The 25,544-nt window shown below is 46.7% G+C and overlaps 1 protein-coding gene across 1 annotated transcript in view; it reads left to right on the top strand.

Annotated features, from left to right (window-relative positions):
- Nucleotides 1–25,544, top strand: part of LOC127001771 (uncharacterized) — a gene marked incomplete at its 5' end in the record, with an annotated part of 64,320 nt that overhangs the window by 30,865 nt on the left and 7,911 nt on the right. The window contains 1 exon segment of the mRNA XM_050866926.1: nucleotides 3,467–3,565. Within this exon segment, the coding sequence (XP_050722883.1) occupies nucleotides 3,467–3,565 (99 nt within the window).

Below are 25,544 nucleotides of genomic sequence, written 5' to 3'. Positions count from 1 at the left end.
GGAAAAAATAAGAAAAAATAAGAGGAGGAGGAGGAGGTGGTGGTGATGGTGGTGGTGGTGTGATGACATGAGGGCGTTCGGGTCGCTTGAGACGAGAGGAAGTCATACGTGTGTGTGTGTGTGTGTGTGTGTGTGTGTGTGTGTGAGAGAGAGAGAGAGAGAGAGAGAGAGAGAGAATATCACCTGCCAGCATACATTCATTCACCAACACTTAAGTAGGCTAGTGTCTGCTCGCGTGCTGGCATTGCTCTCTCTCTCTCTCTCTCTCTCTCTCTCTCTCTCTCTCTCTCTCTCTCTCTCTCATGATACAGAAGCAGTTCAACTTTAGACGGAAGCTTCCAAATACCTTCATAGTATCTCTAGACTATTAGTTTGTCGTTTCACAGAGAGAGAGAGAACAAATGAACTTCTATCATCACAAAATACGAACACTTCAAAATAAATAAGGTATCTCTTTTAGTACAAACATGACTCTCTCTCTCTCTCTCTCTCTCTCTCTCAACTTGGGTACTTTCGCCTCTAGCCTGCCAGGGGCGTGTCTCCCTCCCCGCGCCCTGCCCGTCAATTACTAGCCGGGAGTGGACGCAGGAGGACCTTCCCTTGTTTACAAAGGTAGCGGAAGGAAGTGTGGCTGGCTGGCTGGCTGGCTCGCTGGCTGGGGCGCTGCTTGTCTAGAGGTCGGGTCCGCTTTGTCGACTTTGTGCCCTCGTTCTGAAAAACTCTTCGGCGTACCCACCAGGATTCAGTAGCGGAAGCCTCAAGGATGTTCAATGCTTTTGTCTTTTCTTTACTTCTACACAAACGAGTCAAATATGCTTCAAGATATTTCTATTTTTCTCTCTATCGTGTGCGTTACTGAAGGTTATAAAGAGACTAAATTCTGGTTAGGTGTTGAAGGTAATGTGAGAACGATCCTCTTGAAAGAAAGGAAAGGAAGCAGAGTAGAAAAGACCTTCCATGATCTAATAATGAGAGTATCGATGAGGAACGGCAGCTATTGAATAAGGAAGATGGACGGACGGAGGGATGGACGTGGCGTGTGGCGAGGCCTATCAGATGGGCCGCTTAGGTAGGAGATAACGATAGATGACAAGAAGAGGGAGGCCGGACGAGTGTGATAAAGGAGAGGCGACACTTGGAGGCCAGGAGGAAATGATGTTTGTGTTTCTTTCTCGCCTCAGACACAACACAATACCACGGAAAACCCTGCGTGTGTTGTGTGTGTGTGTGTGTGTGTGTGTGTGTGTGTGTGTGTTTACAGCAAAGGAGACAGCACAAGGGCACAAAAAAAGGAAACAGCAATAAAAAAAAGGCCCGCTACTCGCTGCTCCTGTAAAGAAGAGGTGTGTGTGTGTGTGTGTGTGTGTGTGTGTGTGTGTGTGTGTGTGTGTGTGTGTGTTTTCGGGTCTCGACGTAATTTTCCTAACTGACTCGTCCATCTTAACCCGTGTGCCCTTATTATGGCGCTATTAATACCCATCTCGTGCCAAAAAATGATGACTTATAAGTGTTTATTTTCCACCATTACACCAGTCAAAGACACGGAAATGAGCACCGAGGCCACGCGTAGCCATAGCGTGCACCCTGAACTATACTCATACTTTTTACACTATCGCCGTTCTACTCTCGACTTGCACACTTCAGGATTAGGGCCAAAGTTGAAGTTAAGTTGCTGCGACGTTGGTGGATGTTTCTGAGGCTCGCGTCTTTTCTGGTCGGGGAAGAATCTTATTGCGGGTCAGGTCTTCGCCTTCGCCCTCGCCAGCTTGTTATTGTGGCTCAGTTGAAGGGAAGCAGCGAAGGGAGGTGGCGTTGGTGGATGTCTTTGAGGCTCGCGGCTTCTCTGGTAGTGGAAGAATCTCATTGCGGGTCAGATCTTCTTGTGGGTCACCGCATCACGCGCAACCCACCGTGTCTCCCTCCACTCTACGCTCGATTCTTTCCTTCACGTTAGTCTTTTTTACCTTGACTTTTAGGGCCGTGGTCATGTATACGCAGCTCTTCTTTTTCTGTTGACTATTTCCTTCGCGTGTTTCTTTATGTCTCCCTTCGTCGTAGCATTCTTCTTTTCGTGTTTCCTTTTTCCTGCATGTTGACGCTTCCCTTTTCTTGTGTGCCGGTCACGTGCCTGCTGGCCTCCTTTCTCCTACTCATATTCCTCGTGTGATCTTATGTGTCGTTCAGTCAGTCTTCCCGTTCTTTCGTATGTGTTTGTTTGTGTGTTTGTGTGTGTGTGTGTGTGTGTGTGTGTGTGTGTGTGTGTGAGAGAGAGAGAGAGAGAGAGAGAGAGAGAGCAAACCTCCTTATCCAACACTACACACAGATGACGTAGATTGTCTCATCGTGTGGCTTGTGTTCGGTTTATTTACCCAGCAGTCAAATCATTATCCGAGAAGCTTCGTGTGTACAACCTTGACGCGATCCTGTCCCCAGCACGTCTTCGCCCCCTCGTCCTAGAGCGCCACACGCTGCTTTCTGCTTCCCTTCCACAGTCGCGTCCGGGAGCGTTCATTTATTGCGAGACCAAGCATAACACCTCCCCATGAATGCCTTTTCTTTGGTGGCTCAGAGGGCCATATTCTTAAACATTTCTGCGCCCAACAACACGTAATTTACTTGACTTTCGTGGGAGTTAAGGGCATTTCCAGGGGTAGTTTTATGACCCTGGTGGTAGTCTGAACCTTCTTCTGTACCGTGAACCTAAAAGAACACTCATTAGAACCCGATTAACCTCCTTTTTGGCCTTTGGAAATAGTTAGTGTGAGGGGTGGGAGCATCTGACAATACCGCCCAGAGAAAAGAACAGCACCGAGGCATAACAGCTCTCTCTCTATATGCTTGTCGTCATACCATCAAGTTAGGGAACATAATTACTCCCTTCCTCCACACACTGCAGACCTTCCCCTTGGTGCGTGAGGGGATGAAAGCAAGGAGAAAGCGTAACAACACTTCCCTTGCTTTTCCTGTCGATACGAAGCATAATGATCACCGGAATGAGCATCAGATAGCGTCATCTCTCTCTCTCTCTCTCTCTCTCTCTCTCTCTCTCTCTCTCTCTCTCTCTCTCTCTCTCTCTCTCTCTCTCTCTCTCTTTCCTTTCCCTTCCTTATCCCTCCTCCTCGCCTCGAACACCTACTAATGGTTTGTAGGGAGATAATTTTCCCATCAAGAACAATAGTGAGACAGAGCCTGTGGTGCGGGGCAGGGCTAAGGGAAGAGCGGGCGGGGCGGGGCTCGGCGCAGTGGTGAGAAGTGGAAGCGGGTGAGAGGCGGGATGGAGCGTATTGAGGGTGGCGGTGCGTTGATAGGTGAAGTGGCGGATCAAAGTCTGTGTGAAGTTTGATGGGTTGGTGATGAGTTGGGGCCTGTTTGAGTACACACACACACACACACACACACACACACACACACACACACAGTCAAGCGCTCAGCCTCCCTCTAACATTTCTTTTCTTTCCATTTCCAGGTGCAGGTCGTCACTAGTAGGTCGTCGTCATCACAGGTCGTCATGGCGGCGGAGGCTCCTCTTAAGCCCCTCCAGCTGCAGGTGGCTAGGATCCGTCAGGTGAGTCACACACACACACACACACACACACACACACACACACACACACACACACACACACACACACCGGTCCTTTAGTTTCTTTTCGTCGCTTGGTTGTAGTGTGATATTTTGGCGTGTTTTTTTCGCGCTTGCAGGGGGATTTGTGTGTACCATTGTGTGTGTGTGTGTGTGTGTAGGTACATTGTGGACGGTAGTCAAGTCCCGTGCGTTTCATGTTGCGTGTGATGCGATGTGTGTAAGTATGTCACGGTGGGAGGCGGCGGCGGCGGCTGTACAGTGCATGAGGGAACGGGGCGTGAAGGCAGCCCGTCACGGAGGCAGGCGGCGGAAACTTGGGTACAGTGTGTGTGTGTGTGTGTGTGTGTGTGTGTGTGTGTGTGTGTGTGCAAGTTGGCGAGCGGGAACGATGGTACAGAGTGATGACACCCGTTTATCGGTAAATATGCAAAAGACGGAAGTGTATGTAGAATCAGGTCACAGTGAGTGTAAAAACAGTGACATAATAAGTTTACCTTTAGAGCATGTAAGAACAACATCATCAACACTGAAGGACTGAGGGAGACGGACAAAAGCTCTGCCCTGCAACAATGAAGTGTGCAATATTTAGACTTCCATAAGATGTCAACACGTTTCAATACAGCTCATCACTAACATGATAACGAAAAACAATGTATCAGTACCCGGTGAGGATTTTTAACGTTATATGGAGCATTTAGTCAAGCAACTTTAAGATCCAAGACGGCGACAAGACTCTCCAGGAAATGACCTTTTGTAGTCAAGCCGGCGAGTGAAGTGAGAACGAGCCTCGCCGCCCACCCTCGGCATTGTCCACACGACGCCGCGCTTCGGCCTTTGTGTGTCAAGTTTCCGTGGTAAGTGTGTTCGGGGAGAAGAGTGACGGTGAAAACGGCCTCGTGTAGTGTAAAAGGTGTGTGAAGAGACTGTGGTCTATTGTTGTGGTGAGTCAGTCAACCATTCCATTAATTTTGTGACAGAGGAGTCCCCTGGCTGTGGTGTGTGATGCGTGGAGCTGTGGCTGTGGTGAGGCAGTGGTGGTTCGGTGGCAGATATGGTTATGCAGCCTCCGAAGTCGTGGTGGTGGAGATGGCTTGGTGTGCTGCTGAAAGAATCGTAGCGGCGGTAGAGATGGCAGTGCATCCCCCGGTCATGTGGTATAGACGGCTTGGTGTGGTACTTGGTGTGGCGTATCAGTATTAGGTGGTGGTGTTTTAGTCGACGCTGAAGTGGCATCGAAGCCTTGTAATGGAGGCGGTATTCCGGTCACAACAACTTCATCACTTGCATGCATCGAGTTTATTCACGTTAATAACACGAATCACTGCTCTGCCGTCTAGTACCACGTTGCTAGACACCATGAAGGTCTGCGTCAGGTTGGTCTTGCGAGGTGCGTTCCAACTTGAGCTCTATCCTCCCCTAAGTTTGTGTCCCAGTGAAGTTGAAAGCCCCATGCAGTGTTCCCTCGCCTCGTGTGGCAGCCTCATTACAAGCCTCACTTCATTAATTACGTCGGCATTAATTATACTTCCCAAAGATCCATTGTAAACTTTCCCTAGTCGACAGTTATCAGGGCATATCAATTCAACAGTTTATCAGAAACTTTTATCTGTGCATTTAGAAAGGAATATTGGTTTTCCGGGAGTGATATATCCGGAATCACTTAGAATGACGATAGACAGACAGCGGAAGGTAGTGGGTCAGTAGGAGAGAAACGTATAATTTACACGTCTTCTTCAACGGCTTATAATGAGCGTTTATCTGTGTAGCTGGAGAGGATCAGTGCTTTCCCGGGAGTGTGTATCCAGAGCCATTTACACTGACAACAGACCGTGGAAGGGACGTCGTGTGTCCGGAAAGAAAAGCAAACATATTGTGTACACGCCTTCAGAGTAAACAGTGGTCGGTATTCTTAGATGCTTCCACCTCTCACATCAACTGTCTCCGAAGGCAGAAAAGGAGATTATCTGTTTTTTTTTATGTTATTTTTTTTCTTCACAATCATGGTGCATATGAATGGTCAGACATCCACCAGACATAAAACTATCCCTGGAAATGTCCCAAAACCCTAACGATAGCCTTGTTAAATGCGTGTGCTTGGACGCCGAAATTAAAAAAAATATGACCCCCAAGAGAGACTTTTTAGGTTTAGGAAACTCAACACTATAATTTGCGTCAGCCAGTCTCCTGAAATCCGCGTTTCCGGCTGGGAGACACTCGGGGTCGCCGAGGGGCGCCAGGAGTGCCTGGTAACCTGCGGGAGGAATTAAGAGCCGGGCCCTCCTCCCTCTGTGACGTCACGCCCCTCGGTGTTGCGTTGCCGGGGTGACAGACCGGCCCCTGCAGCGACCTGTCTTGCTCGTTATATATCCTTAATTTAATGTTGACACATGACGAAGCTTTTGCAGTGTTTTTCGCATCGCGGACGTAAGACTCACGTGAATCGCTTATTTCTCACTTTTTTCTCCGTTTTATCAACTGTTATTTTATTTTTTCTTCGTCTGTTTGTGGATAACATTCACCTTAGTCCCTTACACAGTATGGTATATAATTTGCCTCCAGAACGTCAATGGGAAGGGTTTTGGGCGATGAAAGAAGTTTAATTTTCACGATGCTGTGCTCTGCCATTTGAGTTAGTATTTATTTAATCGTGTTCAGTTACAAATACGTACTTTTGTCGTTCTTACCTATGTGAAGTTAGTTTAAAAAATATCATAAAAAAACTATTTTAACTTAACTAATATTATAATAAATAGCAATTAAAATTTGAAAACTAAGACAAACTAGAAAAAAAGACAAAAAGAAAGGACGAACTTAAAAGCAGAATAACTACAGGAATATTGTCAACAACAACAACAACAACAACAAAAGCCGCATTCAGGCATTTTGAAGGTCAAGACACCCATTTCCTTTCGTCCTTCGCCAGTAAACACCGGCTGCTCATCCCTCAGTCCGCGGCGTCATTATCTGTCTGAGGCGCCTAACGGGACGGCTTTTAACGACCTTCCCTTCTGGCACGACACAAATAGATGCTTGTTGATCTCTTCTGAATGCACGATCGCCTCCAGGCAAGCCCGCATACTAAGTTGACGGCTCCGATGTGACCGTTGTAATGATGTGCCTGGCGCCGATGTTGTCTCATTAAAAACTGATGCAAAATGCCACTTGTGTGAAGGAAACGCGAACTGTGCTTTCATAGGCAATATTTCACCAACATTAGCCCGTAAACCATCCACCACTGTCAGGGCCGCCGCCGCCTCTCCTCCTACGTCGCTTATTTACTCAAAGGATCCACGGCCATGACTCCCGCACCTCACCCTCCTCTGGCCACTTGGCTCTCAGCACCTCTCGATTTCGTTCTCATCCCACCTCATGCAGTTTGTGTGTGTGTGTGTGTGTGTGTGTGTGTGTGTGTGTGTGTGTGTGTGTGTGTGTGTGTGTGTGTGTGTCTACGTCTTAGCCTATAGCGCCGGTTGGGTTTCTTGAGGAGCCTGGTGATCGCCCTGAGCCCGTCTTGCCGCAAGCAAGTGTTTATAGTGGCGCCATCTATGCTTGGCTCATGCTGCCCCCCAGAGCTCATTCTTGATTTCCCTTGAACAGTTTCTCTAAAGTCTGGGTTGATAGGTGGTCCTCAGGACAGCATGTGGGTAGTATTAGGCCTCTCGGCGGTGACTTGAAAAATCCCAGGTGGTAGCGTCGGATCTGAACTAGCGTCATCCAGTACGCGGCGGAACGCGGGGCAGGCATGCTAACCAATCAGCATGTGTGTGTGGTGGGGGGGTAGGGATGGGGGTGAGGGGGGGTGCATTTGTGTGTGTATTTGTGTGTGGGGTGGGGTGGGGTATGTTGGGGAGGGTGCATTTGAGTGTGTGTGTGTGTGTGTGTGTGTGTGTGTGTGTGAGAGAGAGAGAGAGAGAGAATGAATCAAGATAGTAAGGGGTTGTGAAGAATAAACTTTAAAATAATAATCAAAATATCAACTTGCGCTCACGTGTATATGTGTGTGTGTGTGTGTGTGTGTGTGTGTGTGTACGCGCGCCTGGTCACTGAACTATAACTTTTTAGTGGCTGCTAAACAACCTTGTTCGTTCATCACCAAATGATGTGTCACTTCGTAAACTTTCCTCCCCTCTCCGTATACATTCTCTCTCTCTCTCTCTCTCTCTCTCTCTCTCTCTCTCTCTCTCTCTCTCTCTCTCTCTCTCTCTCTCTCTCTCTCTCTCTCTCTCTCTCCCACATATCGCTTCCAGGCATGGCTAAATCCCTCACTACAAATGCAATCTACATACATTTTCCATCGCTTACTCGCTTTAGATTTATTTCACGCTCGTTCCTGAAGCCTCTTTAGCCCTCTATTTCTGCTGCCTCATTACGCTCTCCCATAAAAAGAAGAGGAATATGGTCGTAATTATAAGCCATTCTTCTGGCCCGGCTCTGTATTTCATTCCCGTAATGGACTCGAGTGCTTCGCTTTGTGTTTTATGCCGTGTGTTTCCTCGTTTAAGTTCAGCGCTGTAGCCCCGATGCATAATACGGGAATGGATATTTAGCCGTGTTAATCCGTATGTATGTATTTATGCGTGTGTGTGTGTGTGTGTGTGTGTGTGTGTGTGTGTGTGTGTGTGTGTGTGTGTGTGTGTGTGTGATGAATTAATTAACATATAGATGCATAGATATATAAACAGGTCGACAAATAGGTAGGTGAGTCTATAAATTGATGGATAGATAGATAAACATGAGATAAAAGAAATAGACATTTAGACTGACAGAGCCATAATAGACAGGCAAATAATTAGACTAATATTGTATACTGTTTCTAAAGAGCCCTATCGTGTGTGTCGTCACAGCGTAGCGAGTCGTAACCATCCGTCTCGCGGCCGGGTAGGACGCTGTGGGGTCTGTGAGCTGCGGGGCACAAGACGTAGTGACAAATGCTTGGCCTTGCTTATCACCTCCCCGCGCCGCTCTTAGACACTTCCTTTACCATAAGCCGCCACGGAGGACACACACACACACACACATACACACATACACACATACAAGCATACACAAACACACACATACATACACTCTCTCTCTCTCTCTCTCTCTCTCTCTCTCTCTCTCTCTCTCTCTCTCTCTCTCTCTCTCTCTCTCTCTCTCTCTCTCTCTCTCTCTCTCTCTCTCTCTCTCTCTCTCTCTCTCTCTCTCTCTCTCTCACACACACACACACACACATAAGACCTCGGTCAATAGGCCAGGCATTGGAACAGGCACAAAATAGATTGGGTTGGAAATCGTTGAAGTGCGTTGGCTCGTGCCCGTACGAGTCGTTGGCGCAACAACTCAACAGTAAAAAGAAAAAAAGTAACGCCGTGGAGTGCGTGGGCGCCGGGCCGGGTTAGGTGGGTAGGTGGGTAGGTGGGTATACTGAATCAAATCGGGGAAATGTCGTAATTAAGGACATTTTCGCCTCCCAAATAAACACTTTCATGCCACCAGCCTCGTGTGTGATTAATTAACGTGTGCACCTGAGGGGGGGGGGGAAACGGGGGAGAGCCGGTGCACGCAAGATCCTGGGAAGGTGACCCGAAGGCGAAGAGAGAAAAGTGCGCAGCAATGAGACGCTCGCACGCACAGACACACACACCAAAAAATAACAAATAGATGAATAAAATAAAATAAAATAATAATAAAATAAATCAGTAAACAAAAATAAATAATTGAACACACCGGAGTAATATCGAAAAGTACAACAACCACCACGTGTCGCTTCCAACTTCAAAAGCCGTTCGTTTCGTACCAGAGAGCAATAAGGTGAAGCCCACGAAGAAAACAAATTGCAGGTAATCAGTTTATTTACTTGCCTGATAGATGGAGGGAGTATGTGAGGATCAAATAACTCCTTCCCGAGCTGCAAGCGCCGAGTACGGGTGCGGGCACACGATGGCGCCGTAAAAGTTAAGCTATTTGAGTATTATTTACCTGCGTCTCGAACACCGCCGTTGAAAGAAAACTCGGCATTCATAACATCGGTGTATTTCAATTCGTGTATCCGTGTATCGATTCTACATTGCCGTGACTTGTATTTCAGTATGAAGGAGCAAGTTTCTTTCCCTCCTAGTGCTGCAGTCGGCGTGTTCTCAGCTCGTCTAATAATAAAGTGGCGCGCATCTTTCATCGTTATTTTTTGAGTCTGCTATTATTAACTCGTATTATTAATCTTGACGTGTTTGAGATGGCAACACATTTTCTCTTTCTCTCTTTCCTTCTCTCTCTCTCTCTCTCTCTCTCTCTCTCTCTCTCTCTCTCTCTCTCTCTCTCTGTTTTGTTTGTTTTTTATGTTTTTTTTATTGTTGCCATCGTCTTTATTGTTTTCCTCTCCTTCATTTGATTCTTCTTTTATTCTTTCTTCTTCTTCTCCTTCTTCTTCTTCTTCTTCTTCTTCTTTTTCTTCTCCTCCTCCTTAATTTGATTCTTCTTTTATTTATTTATTTGATTTATTTTTTATTTATTTATTTGATTCTTCTCCTCCTTAATTTGATTCTTCTTTTATTCTTTCTTCTTCTTCTTCTTCTTCTTCTTCTTCGTCTTCTTCTTCGTCTTCTTCGTCCTCTTCTTCTTCTTCTTCTTCTTCTTCTTCTTCAGTCACGCGTTCTACTAATGGTCAATAAAAAGATCACCAGACTTCTTCCCTCCAGTATCCCGGCGTTCTCAAAGGAGGATCAGGACCGAAGCTTTAATTTTCCGCCGACTCAACGCTCGCCTCTTCGTGCCTCAAGGAAATAAAATCACCACGATCCTTAAATAGCGTTGAGGGCGAATGGCTGCTGAAAATAGTTTGGTGCACGTATCACAATCTCTGAAGTTGCACGGAAAATGTTCAGACGTGGTGAGTGAGAGAAGTAAAGTAAATGGATTTCTTCTGTGTATAATTACATGGCTCACACACACACATACGACTACGATAATATTTCTTCTAAAGGCTTGCAAACTATCCGTATCGCACAGTCATACAAGTTGTGCGTAAAGAGTTCAGAAGAGGAGAGTGAGGAAAATAAATGGATTGCTCTTGTGTATATTTACGTGATTCAGACGACAACACAAACTCAGGTAACTACGATAAATGTTTCTTCTAAAGGATTGCCAACTACTACTTTCCGAGGGGCGCGGAGCTTCCCAACAGTATGGGAAAGTGTTCCAAACAGCAGTAACTTAGTTTCCTCCTGGGACAGCCTCGTCTGCCTCGAGTTTGGTCAAGTTTTGATATTTTACTTTCAAATGAATCTGAGCCGTGAGGACCAGGGCTCGGCACTGCCCCAGGCACGGATCCTACACACGCACCATTTTGCTGGAAAAAAGAAAAGAAAAGGGAAAGAAAACTGAGAACGTTGCATAACCCTCCCCCCGATATCTTTGAAAATTTTAAAGTTGATCGGCAGTGGTCGGCTGCGTCTACGGTCATCATGGTCGACCGGCGGTGCACCGGCGGTCTGCCTCTGACCATCCCCGATCTTACAGCCGTTTGACCGGCGACCGGCTTATCGGGAGTGATCGGGGACGATCGGGACCGGGACCGGGAATGTGTGAGAGCCCCTTTAAGCGGCTCGCACACATTCCCTTTCCCGGTCCTGATCGTCTCCGATCACTCCCGATAAGTCAGTCGGCGGTTGACCGGCGGTAAGATCGGGGATGGTCGGCCCGGTGCACCGCCGGTCAACCCTGATGACCGTAGACGCAGTCGACCACGGCCGGCCAACTTCAAAATTTTCAAAAATATCGGGGATGCTCCCGGTCGACCGGCGGTATCGAAAAATTTCGGTGGCTGACCGACGGTACACCGGCGGTCAACCGCCGACAACCAGCAGCAGACCGGCGGTAGACCGGGAGTTAACACCTGTGTTTGACCTAGAGATTAGGGAGGAGTGGCATGCGATTAGGCGGCCGGGCCCCATTAAAACAACACCTGGTGCGACTCATTTCAGTACCTCCTGGAACATGTCCCTGTCCATGCACATTAGGTTTTTCTTCTCTGCATCAATGTTCTCACCCACGTTGCCCCCACGTCTCTTTTTTATTCTTTTCAATCGTCTATTTTCCAGCAGGTATGCGAGCATCAGCAAAATTAGGTCACTATCCACGTCAAATGTAAGGAGTTCAATCTCACGTTCACGAGAGCTGAGGAAAGCCGTGGCGAGGTCAGACACATGAATGATCAAAAACACCTGGAGGGGCGTTTATTATACACACCCTTCCCACTGGGTATGGCAACGAACGTGTTCGATCGTCGACGTGCCCCAGGTCTGCCGCAGGTCTGCCCGCGGTAGACCGGCGATTTTCACACTTTTTACTTCCGCTGGAGTTATTGTATATCATTATGATTCTTGATTTATTTATTCATATATGTATTTCTGTGTGTGTGTGTGTGTGTGTGCGCTCGCGCGCGTTGTTATTCACCCACGGCTTGATCACGAGCTGGGTTTGCAATCGCCAGCAAATGCCCTCCCGACCCAAGCAAGCTCCTAATAGTCATTTTCTGGGTACTGCCGGGACCTTTACACACTACACATCCCATTCCTCTTGCTCAAGGGAGGATAGTAACCGCTCCTCTGCCAGTGGAAAAATCCCGGGCCTGAGTAGGACTCGAACCCTCGCCTGCCAGACCATTGAGCCAGGCAGCGGAGCGCTCTACCACTGAGCTACCGGGGCGGTGTGTGTGTGTGTGTGTGTGTGTGTCCTCTATCCTCAACGCCCGACTCGAGGGTCACTATTTCAAACAAAATGCCCGTGTAATTTCTGGCTTGCCTTCTGATTCCTGTCATATAGTTCTCCTGAACGAGACCATTTCTCCTCATCGCATCAGCTCAATGAAGCCGACGTAATATTGCTTCGCGCCGACCCGACCCGCCGCTTCATAATTCCCTTCCCTGCCGTCACTTCCTCACGAGCTAATGAGGGGCCTCAGTCACACAGTTGATTCTTTTTATTTCTCGTCCATTTATGGATATTCCTCGAGGTCTTGTCTTTGCTGTGTAATGATAATTATAATCGTCAGCTCTCGGGAACTTCTCGGAACATTTTAGTCGGCAACGCTGTGTGTGAGTTCATCGTATTGGCTCTGTTGCGTCAGGAGACCTTCAAAAGTTTATATTTGTTTATTCTTCCCGCCATGAATGGTCTGCCAGCTGCGATAAGACTATGAAATGCTGAGAAAGTATCGAATTTTCTATCATATTTCGTTTCCACCTCTCATCAAGGTAACATAACCGAGGTATTTAGCCTGTTTAAAAAAAATCTTTTAAAAGTGTCAATGGCTGCAGTAAGAGGGTGGACGAAAGGAGGAAATGCCGAGTGTGAACGGTCTTGTGGAGAGGCGAAGACTAAAGGCCACGCTGATATACCATGTCAACAGAACAATCGATCACAGTACTGGCCATAACTACCTGGTATCATAAACATCAGCATGGTAGTGTAAGAGACTGAGGAGGCGGACACAAAGAAGCGAAGCAATCAGTGAAGTGGCCTCCTGACTGCTTTTATAGGAGGGTTGAGTACTGGCGCTACACACTGAATAGCATATCGCTCTGAGCATCGCAGAGCCATGATTCTTGTCTTCCAGTGTATATTCCAAATCATATTAAATAGAATTTCCCTCCTGCTTGCTGTGGTCCAGGTCTTAGTGGTGCGTCATTATGCGCCGCACCGAGCCAGGGTCAAGGGCGTCCATCACCCCCTCCCCGTGCAGGCGGCGTGTTATGTGAAAACTTGGAACCGATTCCTTAATAGTTTCTCGATTTGCCTCATTTGGGCTTTCAACTTATTCTTAGTTTCCAGGAGCCGAAGTCATCAACCAGCTATAAGCTTCTTTTGCTCCAAGACTTTCTAAAACATTTCTTTTCAAAGTATTTAAGTCTTACTCACCTGTTGCGTCTCGGTCATCAGCGCCGTGATAAAGGTGCAAGCCTCTCCTGTCCCCGCAGCATGGCCACACTGCCCCATCTTTCCTCGGTTTACATCTTATAGTATTATTTTGCGTCTCCTCTGTGCAAAATTCCATTCGCCGCCCCGCGCGCCGCCCTCGTCAGCGTCACTAGCATCAGGTTTACACAGGCTGAGCCGCCGCCAGGCCCACGCACGGGGGTGACAGCGTGACAATGTTGTAATTATGAAGAGAATTTAGTGGAGAAAATCTTTAAAAAAAAAGTCGAAATTTCCTGGGCGCTGTCGCCTCATTTAAAAATGTCAACAGCCGCCTCAAGGCGAGCTGAAGGCTGCCGGGACGTGAAGGCCCCGGGGCACTGCACGCTGCCGCTGCCCCCGCTGCATGGCGGGCCCTTTTGGAGCCTCCAACATGTTGTTTATAGATAGAAACAATGCTCGAATGAGACAGTTAAAAGTTGTGCAGGCAGACCTGCACTTTCAAAACTCTCAACCCATTTTTACTTTTTTTTATGTTCTCTCTTCTCACTCAATAGAAACGCTCTGAGTAACGGCAAAAGTCAACAGTCGCCATTTTCACTGTCATGAGTTGTATTTACTGAGTATTGGTGTGCCGGTGTGGTGTCATCTGTCATCCGGTATCGTAAGACATCCCATCCTTAATTTCGCATCGCGGAATCCAATCTTTATTATCACAGAGTAACTAAGTGAAGCATATAAGTGTAAAAAAGTACCGAGGAGGTCCTAAAAACCGATGCAAAGCGGAACAGATCTTCTTGTGAACAGATCACATAATATAAGTAAACTTGGGTGGGACAGATCCTGACAAGAAGTCGACAAAAGACACGGTACCGTGTCGAAATTCATGTATGTATTCAGGATGGGATTTCTCACGATCTTGGGATGTCCTACGACACCACACCGGAACACTTGAAGGCACTGTGTTTTTTTTACTGACCCCTACAAAGAACTTCAAAGGTAAGACAGCTACTGTCATACGACTACTACTACTAATATTACTACTACTACTACTACTACTACTACTACTACTACTACTATTACTACTACTACTGCTACTACTACAACCACTACCACTACTACTACTACTACTACTACTACTACTACTACTACTACTACTACTACTACTACTACTACTACTACTACTACCACTACCACTACTACTACTACTACCACTACTACTACTACTACTACTACTACTACTACTACTATGTACTACCACTACTACTACTCCGTGAATGATGGATGGGTTAAACTGGAAAAAAACACCCAATTTAAGAGCTTACGTGGATGAGTTTCCCGGAAACTCTGCAGCCACCTGGCAACGAAGTGGGGAAATGATTTTCTGATTTTCTCCATATGAACCTGATATTTTTATATTGGCGCCGAGTTTCGTTTGATCACCCACGTCAAGGGGCGGGATTTAGAGGGCATGGGATACAGTGCGTAGTTCTGTATGTGAAAGGGTGGGAGGGATAGGAGTGTGTGTGTGTGTGTGTGTGTGTGTGTGTGTGTGTGTGTGTGTGTGTGGGGAGGGGGCGGGTGTGTGGATGGAATCAGTATACAATCTTTTATGTGCGTGTGTGGGTGCAACGCGTAACTTTTCCTTTGTGTGGGTGTGTATATGTGTACCAGGCCTTAACTTACTTACGTGGGTGCAAGGAACATGTGGTTGCTTCGATAATACGCGTGTGAAATTTTGTTACTGTTTTTTTGTGCATTACGTTAAGAACTCTCCTCCTCTAAACCTCACCTTCTCTTCCTCACCAAAACACAGGTCTCTGAGGCTACTGACAGCAATCTCTGCTCTGTTCCCTCCTACTATCTCTATCCTAAATTTCAATCCAAAGCTGGATGTTGCGCTTATGTACACAACGACATCACTTGCTCTCGTGCCCACGACCTTGACTCTTCAGAATTTTCCATCATCTGGCTAAGACTTCATTGTCATTCTATTACTAAATACATCTGTGCTATTTATCTCTCACCTAACTCTACTAACTATGTAAAATTCTTTGACTACCTGAACTCTAAAGTGGAGCACATCTTGACCCACTCTCCCTTCGCTGAAATCTCCATCTTGGGAGATTTCAATGTTCACCACCAGCTTTGGCTTTCATCCTCTTTCACTGACCAGCCTGGTGAACAAGCCTACAGCTTTGCTCTCCTCAACGAACTAGAGCAGTTGGTTCAACACCCTACACGTATTCCCGACCGTCTTGGAGACCGGCCCAACATACTAGACCTCTTCCTTACCTCTAACCCTTCTGCTTACTCTGTCAAACTGTTCTCTCCGTTGGACTCCTCCGATCACAACCTTATTTTTGTATCCTGTCCAATCGCTCCTGTACATCCTCTGGACCCACCGAAGAGGCGATGCTTCTGGCATTTTGCTTCAGCTCGGTGGGACTACCTGAGGATGTACTTTTCCGATTTCCCGTGGAATGATTGCTGCTTCCAGGATAGAGACCCCTCTGTGCAAGGCCCAGCGCATTACAGGGTGATTGTCTCTGGAATGGAGGCATACATTCCACGTACTTTCTCTACTCCTCATGCTAAAAAAATCCTGGGTATAATCATGCTTGTTCTCGTGCTGTCAAAGATAGAGAGGCATCTCACAAAAGGTACCAGAGCCTTCGCACTCCTGCTAACCATGATCTTTATATTTCAGCCCGGAATCGTTCCAAATCTATTCTTCGACTTACCAAAAGATCTTTCATAAATAGAAAATGTCAAAACCTTGCTTTTTCTAATTCTTCCCGTGACTTCTGGCACCTAGCCAAAAATATCTCCTCCAGTTTCACTTCTTCATCTTTTCCTCCTCTCCTTAACCCTGACGGCAGCACCGCCGTCTCATCTATCTCTAAAGCTGAGTTCTTCTCTCAAACTTTCTGTAACAACTCCACACTGGACGATTCTGGACTTATTCCTCCTTCTCATTCCCCCTCTGACTCCTTTATGCCTGTTATTAAGATTCTTAAGAGTGATGTTTTCTATGCCCTCTCTGGCCTCAACTCTCAGAAGGCTTATGGACCTGATGGAGTGCCTCCTATTGTACTTAAAAACTATGCCTCCGTGCTGACACCCTGCCTGGTCAAACTCTTTCGCCTCTGCCTGTCTTTTGTTACTGTTTTTTTGTGCATTACGTTAAGAACTACATTTACCTTTCCTTCCTGCTGGAAGTATGCCTTCATACAGCCTGTGCCTAAGAAGGGTGACCGATCCAATCCCTCAAACTACCGCCCTATAGCTTTACTTTCCTGCCTATCTAAAGCTTTTGAATCAATCCTTAACCGGAAGATTCAAAAGCACCTATCCACTTCTGACCTTCTATCTGATCGCCAGTATGGGTTCCGCAAGGGGCGTTCTACTGGCGATCTTCTTGCTCTCTTAACTGACTCTTGGTCATCCTCTCTTAGCCGTTTCGGTGAAACTTTCTCAGTTGCGCTAGACATATCGAAAGCTTTCGATAGAGTCTGACACAACTCTTTGCTTTCTTAACTGCCCTCTTTCGGATTCTATCCCTCTCTCTGTTCCTTTCTCTACAGTTTCCTTTCCGGCCGTTCTATCTCTGCTGTGGTAGACGGTCACTGTTCTTCCCCTAAACCTATCAACAGTGGTGTTCCACAGGGCTCTGTCCTATCACCCACTCTCTTCCTGTTATTCATCAATGATCTTTCCATAACAAGCTGTCCTATCCACTCATACGCTGATGACTCCACTCTGCATTATTCAACTTCTTTCAACAGAAGACCCTCTCAACAGGAATTACAAGACTCCAGACTGGAGGCTGCAGAACGCTTAGCCTCAGACTTTGCTATCATTTCCGATTGGGGTGAAAGGAACCTTGTGTCCTTCAATGCCTCAAAAACCCAGTTTCTCCACCTATCAACTCGACACAATCTTCCAAACACCTATCCACTATTCTTCGACAACACCTAGCTGTCACCTTCTTCAACACTAAATATCCTCGGTCTATCCTTAGCTCTAAATCTCAACTGGAAACTTCACATCTCCTCTCTTACTAAATCAGCTTCCTCAAGGTTGGGCGTTCTGTATCGTCTGCGCCAGTTCTTCTCCCCCGCACAGATGCTTTCCATATATAGAGGCCTTGTCCGCTCTCGTATGAAGTATGCATCTCACGTGTGGGGGGGCTCCACTCATACAGAGTGGAGTCTAAGGCTCTTTATCTCATCAGCTCTCCTCCTCTTACTGACAGCCTTCTACCTCTTAAATTCCGCCGCCATGCTGCTTCTCTTTCTATCTTCTATCGATATTTTCATGCTGTCTGCTCTTCTGAACTTGCTAACTGCATGCCTCCTCCCCTCCCGCGGCCCCGCTGCACACGACTTTCTACTCATGCTCGTCCCTATACTGTCCAAACCCCTTATGCAAGAGTTAACCAGCATCTCCATTCTTTCATCTCCTTCACTGGTAAACTTTGGAACAGCCTTCCTTCGTCTGTATTTCCTCCTGCCTATGACTTGACCTCTTTCAAGAAGAGTGTATCATGACACCTCTCCACCCGAAATTGACCTCTCTTTTGGCTACTCTTTACTTTTTACTTCTGTGGGAGCGGCGAGTAGCGGGCTTTTTGTTTTTACTCTTTTTGTTGCCCTTGAGCCGCAGCCTTTGATGTAAAAAAAAAAAAAAATTGGTATATAACTTATAGCCAACAGCCGGAAGTTTGTCCTTCGTGTGGCTCTCGATAAACGAATAAACTTTGATTGAAAATGTCGAACAACTCGAAAGTCGTAGTTGATCCGCCTCTGGGCACACTGCTGCATGGTGGAAAGGGTTATGCATCTTAGGCCCACACACCAAGGAAAGGAAGGTAGCAACACATTACCTGCTTTATCGTCACTATTTTTAATGCCCAATGACTCCATGCGATATTATGTACGCCACTCCAGATTTTCAGTGCTAATATTACTAAATCACTTGCTGAATTAAAAATATTAGTTAGTGAGTGAGTGACGCAAGACGGCCACCCCGATGATGTTGGTGATGAATTATGTGCTGGCTTTCTGCCCAGAGACGACCCGGCCAGCAGCGTGTGTGTGTGTGTGTGTGTGTGTGTGTGTGTGTGTGTGTGATGCGTCTCTGTTCCTGAATGACTTATCACTGACTTCCATAAGGGCACAGACACAGACACAGACAGAGGCACAGACGGAGAGACAGACAGAAAGACAGACAGACACACAGACTGATACCAATGAAGTGACAAACAGAGAAGCAGACAGACAAACAAACAGAAAACAGGCACACACACACACACACACACACACACACACACACACACACACACACACAGAGAGAGAGAGAGAGAGAGAGAGAGAGAGAGAGAGAGAGAGAGAGAGAGAGAGAGAGAGAGAGAGAGAGAGAGAGAGAGAGAGAGAGAGAGAGAGAGAGAGAGAGAGAGAGAGAGAGAGAGAGAGAGAGAGAGAGAGAGAGAGAGAGAGAGAGAGAGAGAGAGAGAGAGAGAGAGAGAGAGAGAGAGAGAGAGAGGAGGAGGAGGAGGAGGAGGAGGAGAAGGAGGAGGAGGAGGAGGAGGAGGAAGTCGTTGGATGAGGATACTGCTGGTGCGGGAGTGCTGTGGTGTGCTGGGTCGCCGTCACAACGCTGAGGGAATAGTGGTTAATGAGGGGATGAGGAAGAAGGGAAGGAGGAGGAGGAGGAGGAACACAAAGGAACACAAAGGAAGAACAAACAACAGCAGACCTGCTGGTCCTTACGAGGCTGTTTGTGACAAGCTACACTAACTATTTAATCAAAGGTGGAAGATGAAGGACAGCAAAGGCGAAGGCTCCTCCCCACCCCCCATCCCTCCAGCCAAAGCTGGCAGGAAAGGAAAATGAACCATGCAGCATGGAAAAACTGCATGGAATTTATGTAGGAAAGAGGAAAGAACTACCATTACTGCTACCACTAACCGGGCGATAAAAGCGGACAAGGACACCAGTATTCGAAAGGACTTGACGTTATGACGACAATGAGTAATATCTTAGTTGCTGGTTGGATTCAAAATACTTGTCTAATCCATTCTTGAAGGCCGTAACTGTTGTACTATCAACGACATCACAGGGTAGAGAGTTCCAAACATTAACAACTCGATTGAAGAAGTGTTTAGCTTCGTGCGACGAGAATCTTTTACCACTTATCTTCAAATTGTGATTTCTTCTTGTTCTATTTGATCGATCAATTAAAAAGTAATCTTCCGCATTAATATCACTGAATCCTTTAAACATTTTAAACACTTCTATTAGATCGCCTCGCATTCTTCGTTTTGACAGGCTGAATAAATTTACTTCTTTAAGCCTTTGTTCATATGATAAATTTCTCAACCTAGGAATCATCTTTGTTACTCTTCGTTGAACCCGTTCCAACTTTTCTATGTCTTTTCTGTAATAGGGAGACCAAAACTGTACACAGTACTCTAGACGGGGTCGAACCAACGAATTATACAGTTTTAATATTACTTTTTTCGATTTATTATTGAAGACTCGTCCGATGAAGCCAACCAATTTGTTTGCAGTTTTAACTACCTCTGAACAATGCTGACCGGGCTTTAAATCGCTTGATATAGTGATTCCAAGATCCTTTTCTTTACTTACTGCAGAAAGTTGTTTGCCATTCATTACGTACCGAACGCGATTGTTATTTTTTCCGATGTGCAACACTTTACATTTGTCAACGTTAAATTTCATTTGCCATTGATTGGCCCAACGTGCAAGTCGATCTAGATCTGATTGTAAAACTTCTTCGTCGAGTGTCGCGGTTACTTTACTAGCAATTTTTGTGTCATCAGCAAATTTTGATACTTTGCAAGTGAGCCCATCATCGATATCATTAACATAAATTAAGAAGAGCATGGGGCCAAGCACTGATCCTTGAGGTACGCCGCTTCTGACGTCGAGCCAGTTAGATGTAACACCGTTTAGAACCACTCTCTGTTTCCGCTCAGAGATTCAGTCCACAAGCCAATTGTGAATGTTACCCGAGATACCGTGCGCCAATAGTTTGCTGAGCAATCGTGGGGGACCTTATCAAATGCCTTTTGAAAATCCAGATATATGATATCTACTGATCTGCTTTCATCGAACACCTCAAAAATATAGTGAAAAGAATCAAGCAAGTTAGTTAAACACGAACGTTTACTGCGGAAGCCATGTTGCGAATTATTTATTATATTATTTTCTTAGAAGAATTTCACCATATTGTCGCGAATGATAGTCTCCATTAACTTACAAACAATCGATGTAAGGCTAATTGGTCGATAGTTTCCTGGATGAGACTTGTCCCCCTTTTTGAAAATTGGTGTGACATTTGCTAGTTTCCAATCCGACGGAACTTTTCCATCTGTTAAAGATTTATTAAATATGATGGAGAAGAGGAGGAGGAGGAGGAGGAGAAGGAAAAGTAGGAGAGCATTTTTATTGCGTTCCTTTGATGTTCATTATTATATTATTTTTCCTGACGAGCAAAATTCAGACAGTATATTGCCATGCCAGAAAAATCGTGTATGCATATGAAAGAACTCCTTGAATGTGTGTGTGTGTGTGTGTGTGTGTGTGTGTGTGTGTGTGTGTGTGTGATTGTCTGACAAAGTATTCGAGCTCGGTTTCATGCGGGTAAGTGGCCCACTTTGCTCGTGGTTGGGCCGGGACCCTGAAGGAGCTTGGGGAGTGAAGTTTGAGATGGAAATAGGAAGTATGGAAGTAATGAATAGATAGAGGAGGAGAAGGAGAAGGGGAAGGACGAGTAAGATAAGGATGAAGAGAAAGAGGAAGAGGAATGATAATATTAAGAGAGAAGAAGAAGGGTAAAGTTGAATCAGAAAGGCGAAATGATGGAAGACACAAGAGAAACCGACATCAGCAGACGCACGAACCCATAACGCAGGCTTCTGTTGATCTGATGTCGGAAGGAAACGACGCATGGGAAACGGAACAAGACCCAGCCCTCTAGCGGCCCCTCCGGCAAACAAGCTGCTGCCAGGAAGAATATTGATGCGAAACCTTATCTCCGAGCTGCGACAAGGACATTTGGGTCTGAAAAACAAGGAAGAGGAGGATGACCGTTCCAATCGCACCAAACAAGGACTGAACAACGCTGGGGAGGAAAAGTCGTGTATTGACGTTGATATCAGCTTTGTCTCATTTTCTGAAGCTTGTGCAGTCATTTTCCGTGTCGGTGACCAGGCTCAAAGGATTATGATAGGAAAATGTGTATTGCAATTTTGTCTTATCAAAGTATGAAGCATATTTACAGCTTTTGGAAACGCTACTAATCTAGAGTTCATTCATGTAATACTTAAAGAAAAAAAAATTGGCGAGCACCATTTTTTTTCTGTTTTTAAATCAGACGTGTTTCATTGCGTCCTTCACCGCTTTATGCTTCACTTGGAATTATTTGTCGTGGATTAGTTCCTCGAATCTGTCATGAATTGTGCAATCCTCACTCGTAGACTTACTCGGTACGGTAACTGAGTCCTGTAGCACGCCCAGTCGCTGTTAGTCAGTCCTTGCATTTCAACTTATACGTAATGTCGTGACTATCGAGTTCACATTTTCTCCCCGTGCTTCCCTGCGCCGGGCTTTAGGTTATATAGAGCACGAGAAGCCTGACTGAGCCGCGTGTCCCAAGTGTGTTCCTCATCAGTGCTGCGTTGTGCCCTTATCACGGCCGGTGACTTATGGCTTAAACTTTGTGATCAGGGAGAGGAGAAAGAAAGGGGAGGAGGAGGAAAACGAGGAGGAGGAGGAGCAGGAGCAGGAGCAAGAGCAGCAGCAGGAGGAGGAGGAAACGGAGGAGGAGATAGTGAGAGGAGTACTGATAAGACAAGGGAGCTGAAAAGAAACTTCAGAATATGTAAAAGAGAAGAGAAAGATTATCCCCCCGTTTCCCACTCCTTATCTTGCCCTCTCTCCCAGCTCCGTGCCACCGCCGCCACCTCATTCCTCCTCGCCTTCTTCTCCTACCCTCCCGCAGCCCTCTCTCCTCCCACCTTGTCCCCCACCCCCTTCCCCCTGTGTCCTTCCCCTGTACCGTGTCTAACATTATTTACAGGAACAGTTGTGGTCCGGCTGAGCTTGAGGAAGAGTGTGGCGTCTTTTGTAAACATGAGGATGGGAAGGACAGGCAAGGACAGGATTTATTGTGCGTACGAGAGAGAGAGAGAGAGAGAGAGAGAGAGAGAGAGAGAGAGAGAGAGAGAGAGAGAGAGAGAGAGAGAGAGAGAGAGAGAGAGAGAGAGAGAGAGAGAGAGAGAGAGAGAGAGAGAGAGAGAGAGAGAGAGAGAGATATTGAAATGCTCTACGGGGCTGCACAGTTTGCCTTGTAGAAAATAAATGTTACTCTCACGTCAGTCTTCAATACCAGGTCTTGACAGCACTCGTCTTACTTTTATGTGAGTTGCCGTCTTTGATCAAATGGAACAAGTAATTGAATTTGGTATTTATTTTTCTTTTAGCGGCTGAATGAAATTACCAACCCCAAGTTAACAGCGCTTCAGTTAGAGAAGAAACTATAAATAATTTTCAGACGTTAATATATGATCACAGTCTAGAATATTTGATCAAGTGTGCTTGGTCAGTGACCTGTGCCTCGTCCCAGAACCTTGTGCATTATAATTATAGCAGAACAAACAGCTCGGCACCTGTCCATAAATATTAGCGTAATGGAATGCGCCACTTGACGGCCTGAAGGCAGCCGTTGTACTGATGCGCCCCGAGGCCGCAGCCGCCGGGCAGGTGCTGTTTACAGCTTGACACAACGGGTCACTCTGCTCCAAATTACACACACACACACACACACACACACACACACACACACACACACACACACACACACACACACACACACACACACACACACACACACACACACACACACACACACACACACACACACACACACACACACACACACACACACACACACACACACACACACATGGAGAGAGAGAGAGAGAGAGAGAGAGAGAGAGAGAGAGAGAGAGAGAGAGAGAGAGAGAGAGAGAGAGAGAGAGAGAGAGAGAGAGAGAGAGAGAGAGAGAGAGAGAGAGAGAGAGAGAGAGAGAGAGAGAGAGAGAGAGAGAGAGAGAGAGAGAGAGAGAGAGAGAGAGAGAGAGACCTCTCCCCGAATATTGCAGCGGCCGTCCTCTGAGAGTTCAATAACAGTTTAGGTTGTGAACCGCAACAGCTGGCAAGGAGGACTAAACAAGAATTAATATAGACACAAACTAAACTAAACGCAGGAATCTAACCAGCAAGAACTCTTCACTTCCCCACTCCTCCATTCACCCGACCACCACCTCTCCTCCTCCTCCCCACCACACACTCTTCAACCCTCTCTCTCACCCACCCACGCAACTCTGACGCAATCACAATATTCTTCACATCGCCAAAAGCAAAACAAATTCACTGGCCAGCCATTACTCTCGGTCCTGTAGAAGGCAAGGGCCAGAGTCGCCCCTTTTAATTTTCGGGAACACTGGCACACAGGAATTCTTTACCCCTCGGAATGGTTTGTTTTCAGGAGACATCGAGAGACACAATGGGATGCGCGTCGGCCCCTAAAGCGTCCCTGCCACCCTGCCAAACCCGCGCCGGGGGGGGGGAGAGAGAGAGAGAGAGAGAGAGAGAGAGAGAGAGAGAGAGAGAGAGAGAGAGAGAGAGAGAGAGAGAGAGAGAGAGAGAGAGAGAGAGAGAGAGAGAGAGAGAGAGAGAGAGAGAGAGAGAGAACGGAAAATATCTCCTTTTAACCATCATGAATACAAACAACAATGTGCAGCAGGCTCGTGAGACTAAATAAAAGGACAAGGGTGGGCGTAACATTGCGGCATCCTCTCCGTTGCTAATTAATTCAGTGAAACACACGCGCGGTATTCTTCTGGGGCATGCATTGTGCGGTGCGCCATTATTGCGGCCGCGCGCGTGTGTTGTTTCGTCGCTGTATCGGATTTTCTTGCGGAGCGGGAGGTCAGCCGAGGCCGGAAATGTAAAGAAAGGAATTAGGCAGCGCACACGAGAGCCAGGCCGGACCGGAGATCAGACTGGGTGATGATGCCAAGCCACGCAATGCCGCCCCCTAAGAGAGAGAGAGAGAGAGAGAGAGAGAGAGAGAGAGAGAGAGAGAGAGAGAGAGAGAGAGAGAGAGAGAGAGAGAGAGAGAGAGAGAGAGAGAGAGTATTTTTTCTATAAAGTTTGTATTTATTGTTGTTGCTAACAAAGACCGTTATGTGCATATTTGTTAGGTTACTTGTGTTGGGGTACGCTCCCCCACCCCATTGTGCATGAATGAAATGAAAACTAAATGTCAAAACTTATACAGTTGAACCATTGAATAAAAAAAGTAGAAAACGACATTCATGCGGTCATATAAAGAAAAAGAATCGATGTAACAGAAGGAAATAAAGCAGCAGTATTGTACGTAACCAAGGCGAAGGGAAACAACGAAGGGAAAAAGTGAGGTTCTCGCTCGGCCCCGCGGGAGGGAGTGGCGGCGCGGTCAGGCAATCCCGCCGCCACCTGTCGAAACACAATTTGCTGCGAGTTACGTGGCGCGAGACCCTCCATTCCCGGCGAGGCTGTCCCATCACCCCCCCCCCCCCCATGCCTCTCCACTACCCCTCTATGCCCTTTCTTCGCTGCCACACACCTCGCTGCCCCCTTCACTCCCTGCCACGCACCCTCTTATTTTGCCCCTTTCTTTCACGCCCCTTTCTTACCCCTTTACTATCTCTTCTTGCTATCCTACCAACACACGCCTCCCTGCCCCATCACTGCCACCATCACTCCCTACCACGCTTGCCCTTCTTTGCCACTGTCTGTCACGTTCCTTCCCTTCTCCTCACTACCCCTGTTTTCCCTCTCATCACCATTATGCCCTTCACTATTCTCCCATCACCTTCACTGTCTTTCCCTAACCCGCCACTATCTCTTTTTACCCTCTCATCACCATCACTATCTTTCTCTACCCCTTCACTATCTCCTTTTACTCTCCCATCACCATAACGCCCCTT

Source organism: Eriocheir sinensis, chromosome 21, assembly GCF_024679095.1.
Source record: "Eriocheir sinensis breed Jianghai 21 chromosome 21, ASM2467909v1, whole genome shotgun sequence".
Taxonomy (NCBI): domain Eukaryota; kingdom Metazoa; phylum Arthropoda; class Malacostraca; order Decapoda; family Varunidae; genus Eriocheir; species Eriocheir sinensis.
The sequence above is the reverse complement of the archived record's forward strand: the minus strand, read 5'-3'. Positions and strand labels throughout refer to the sequence as shown.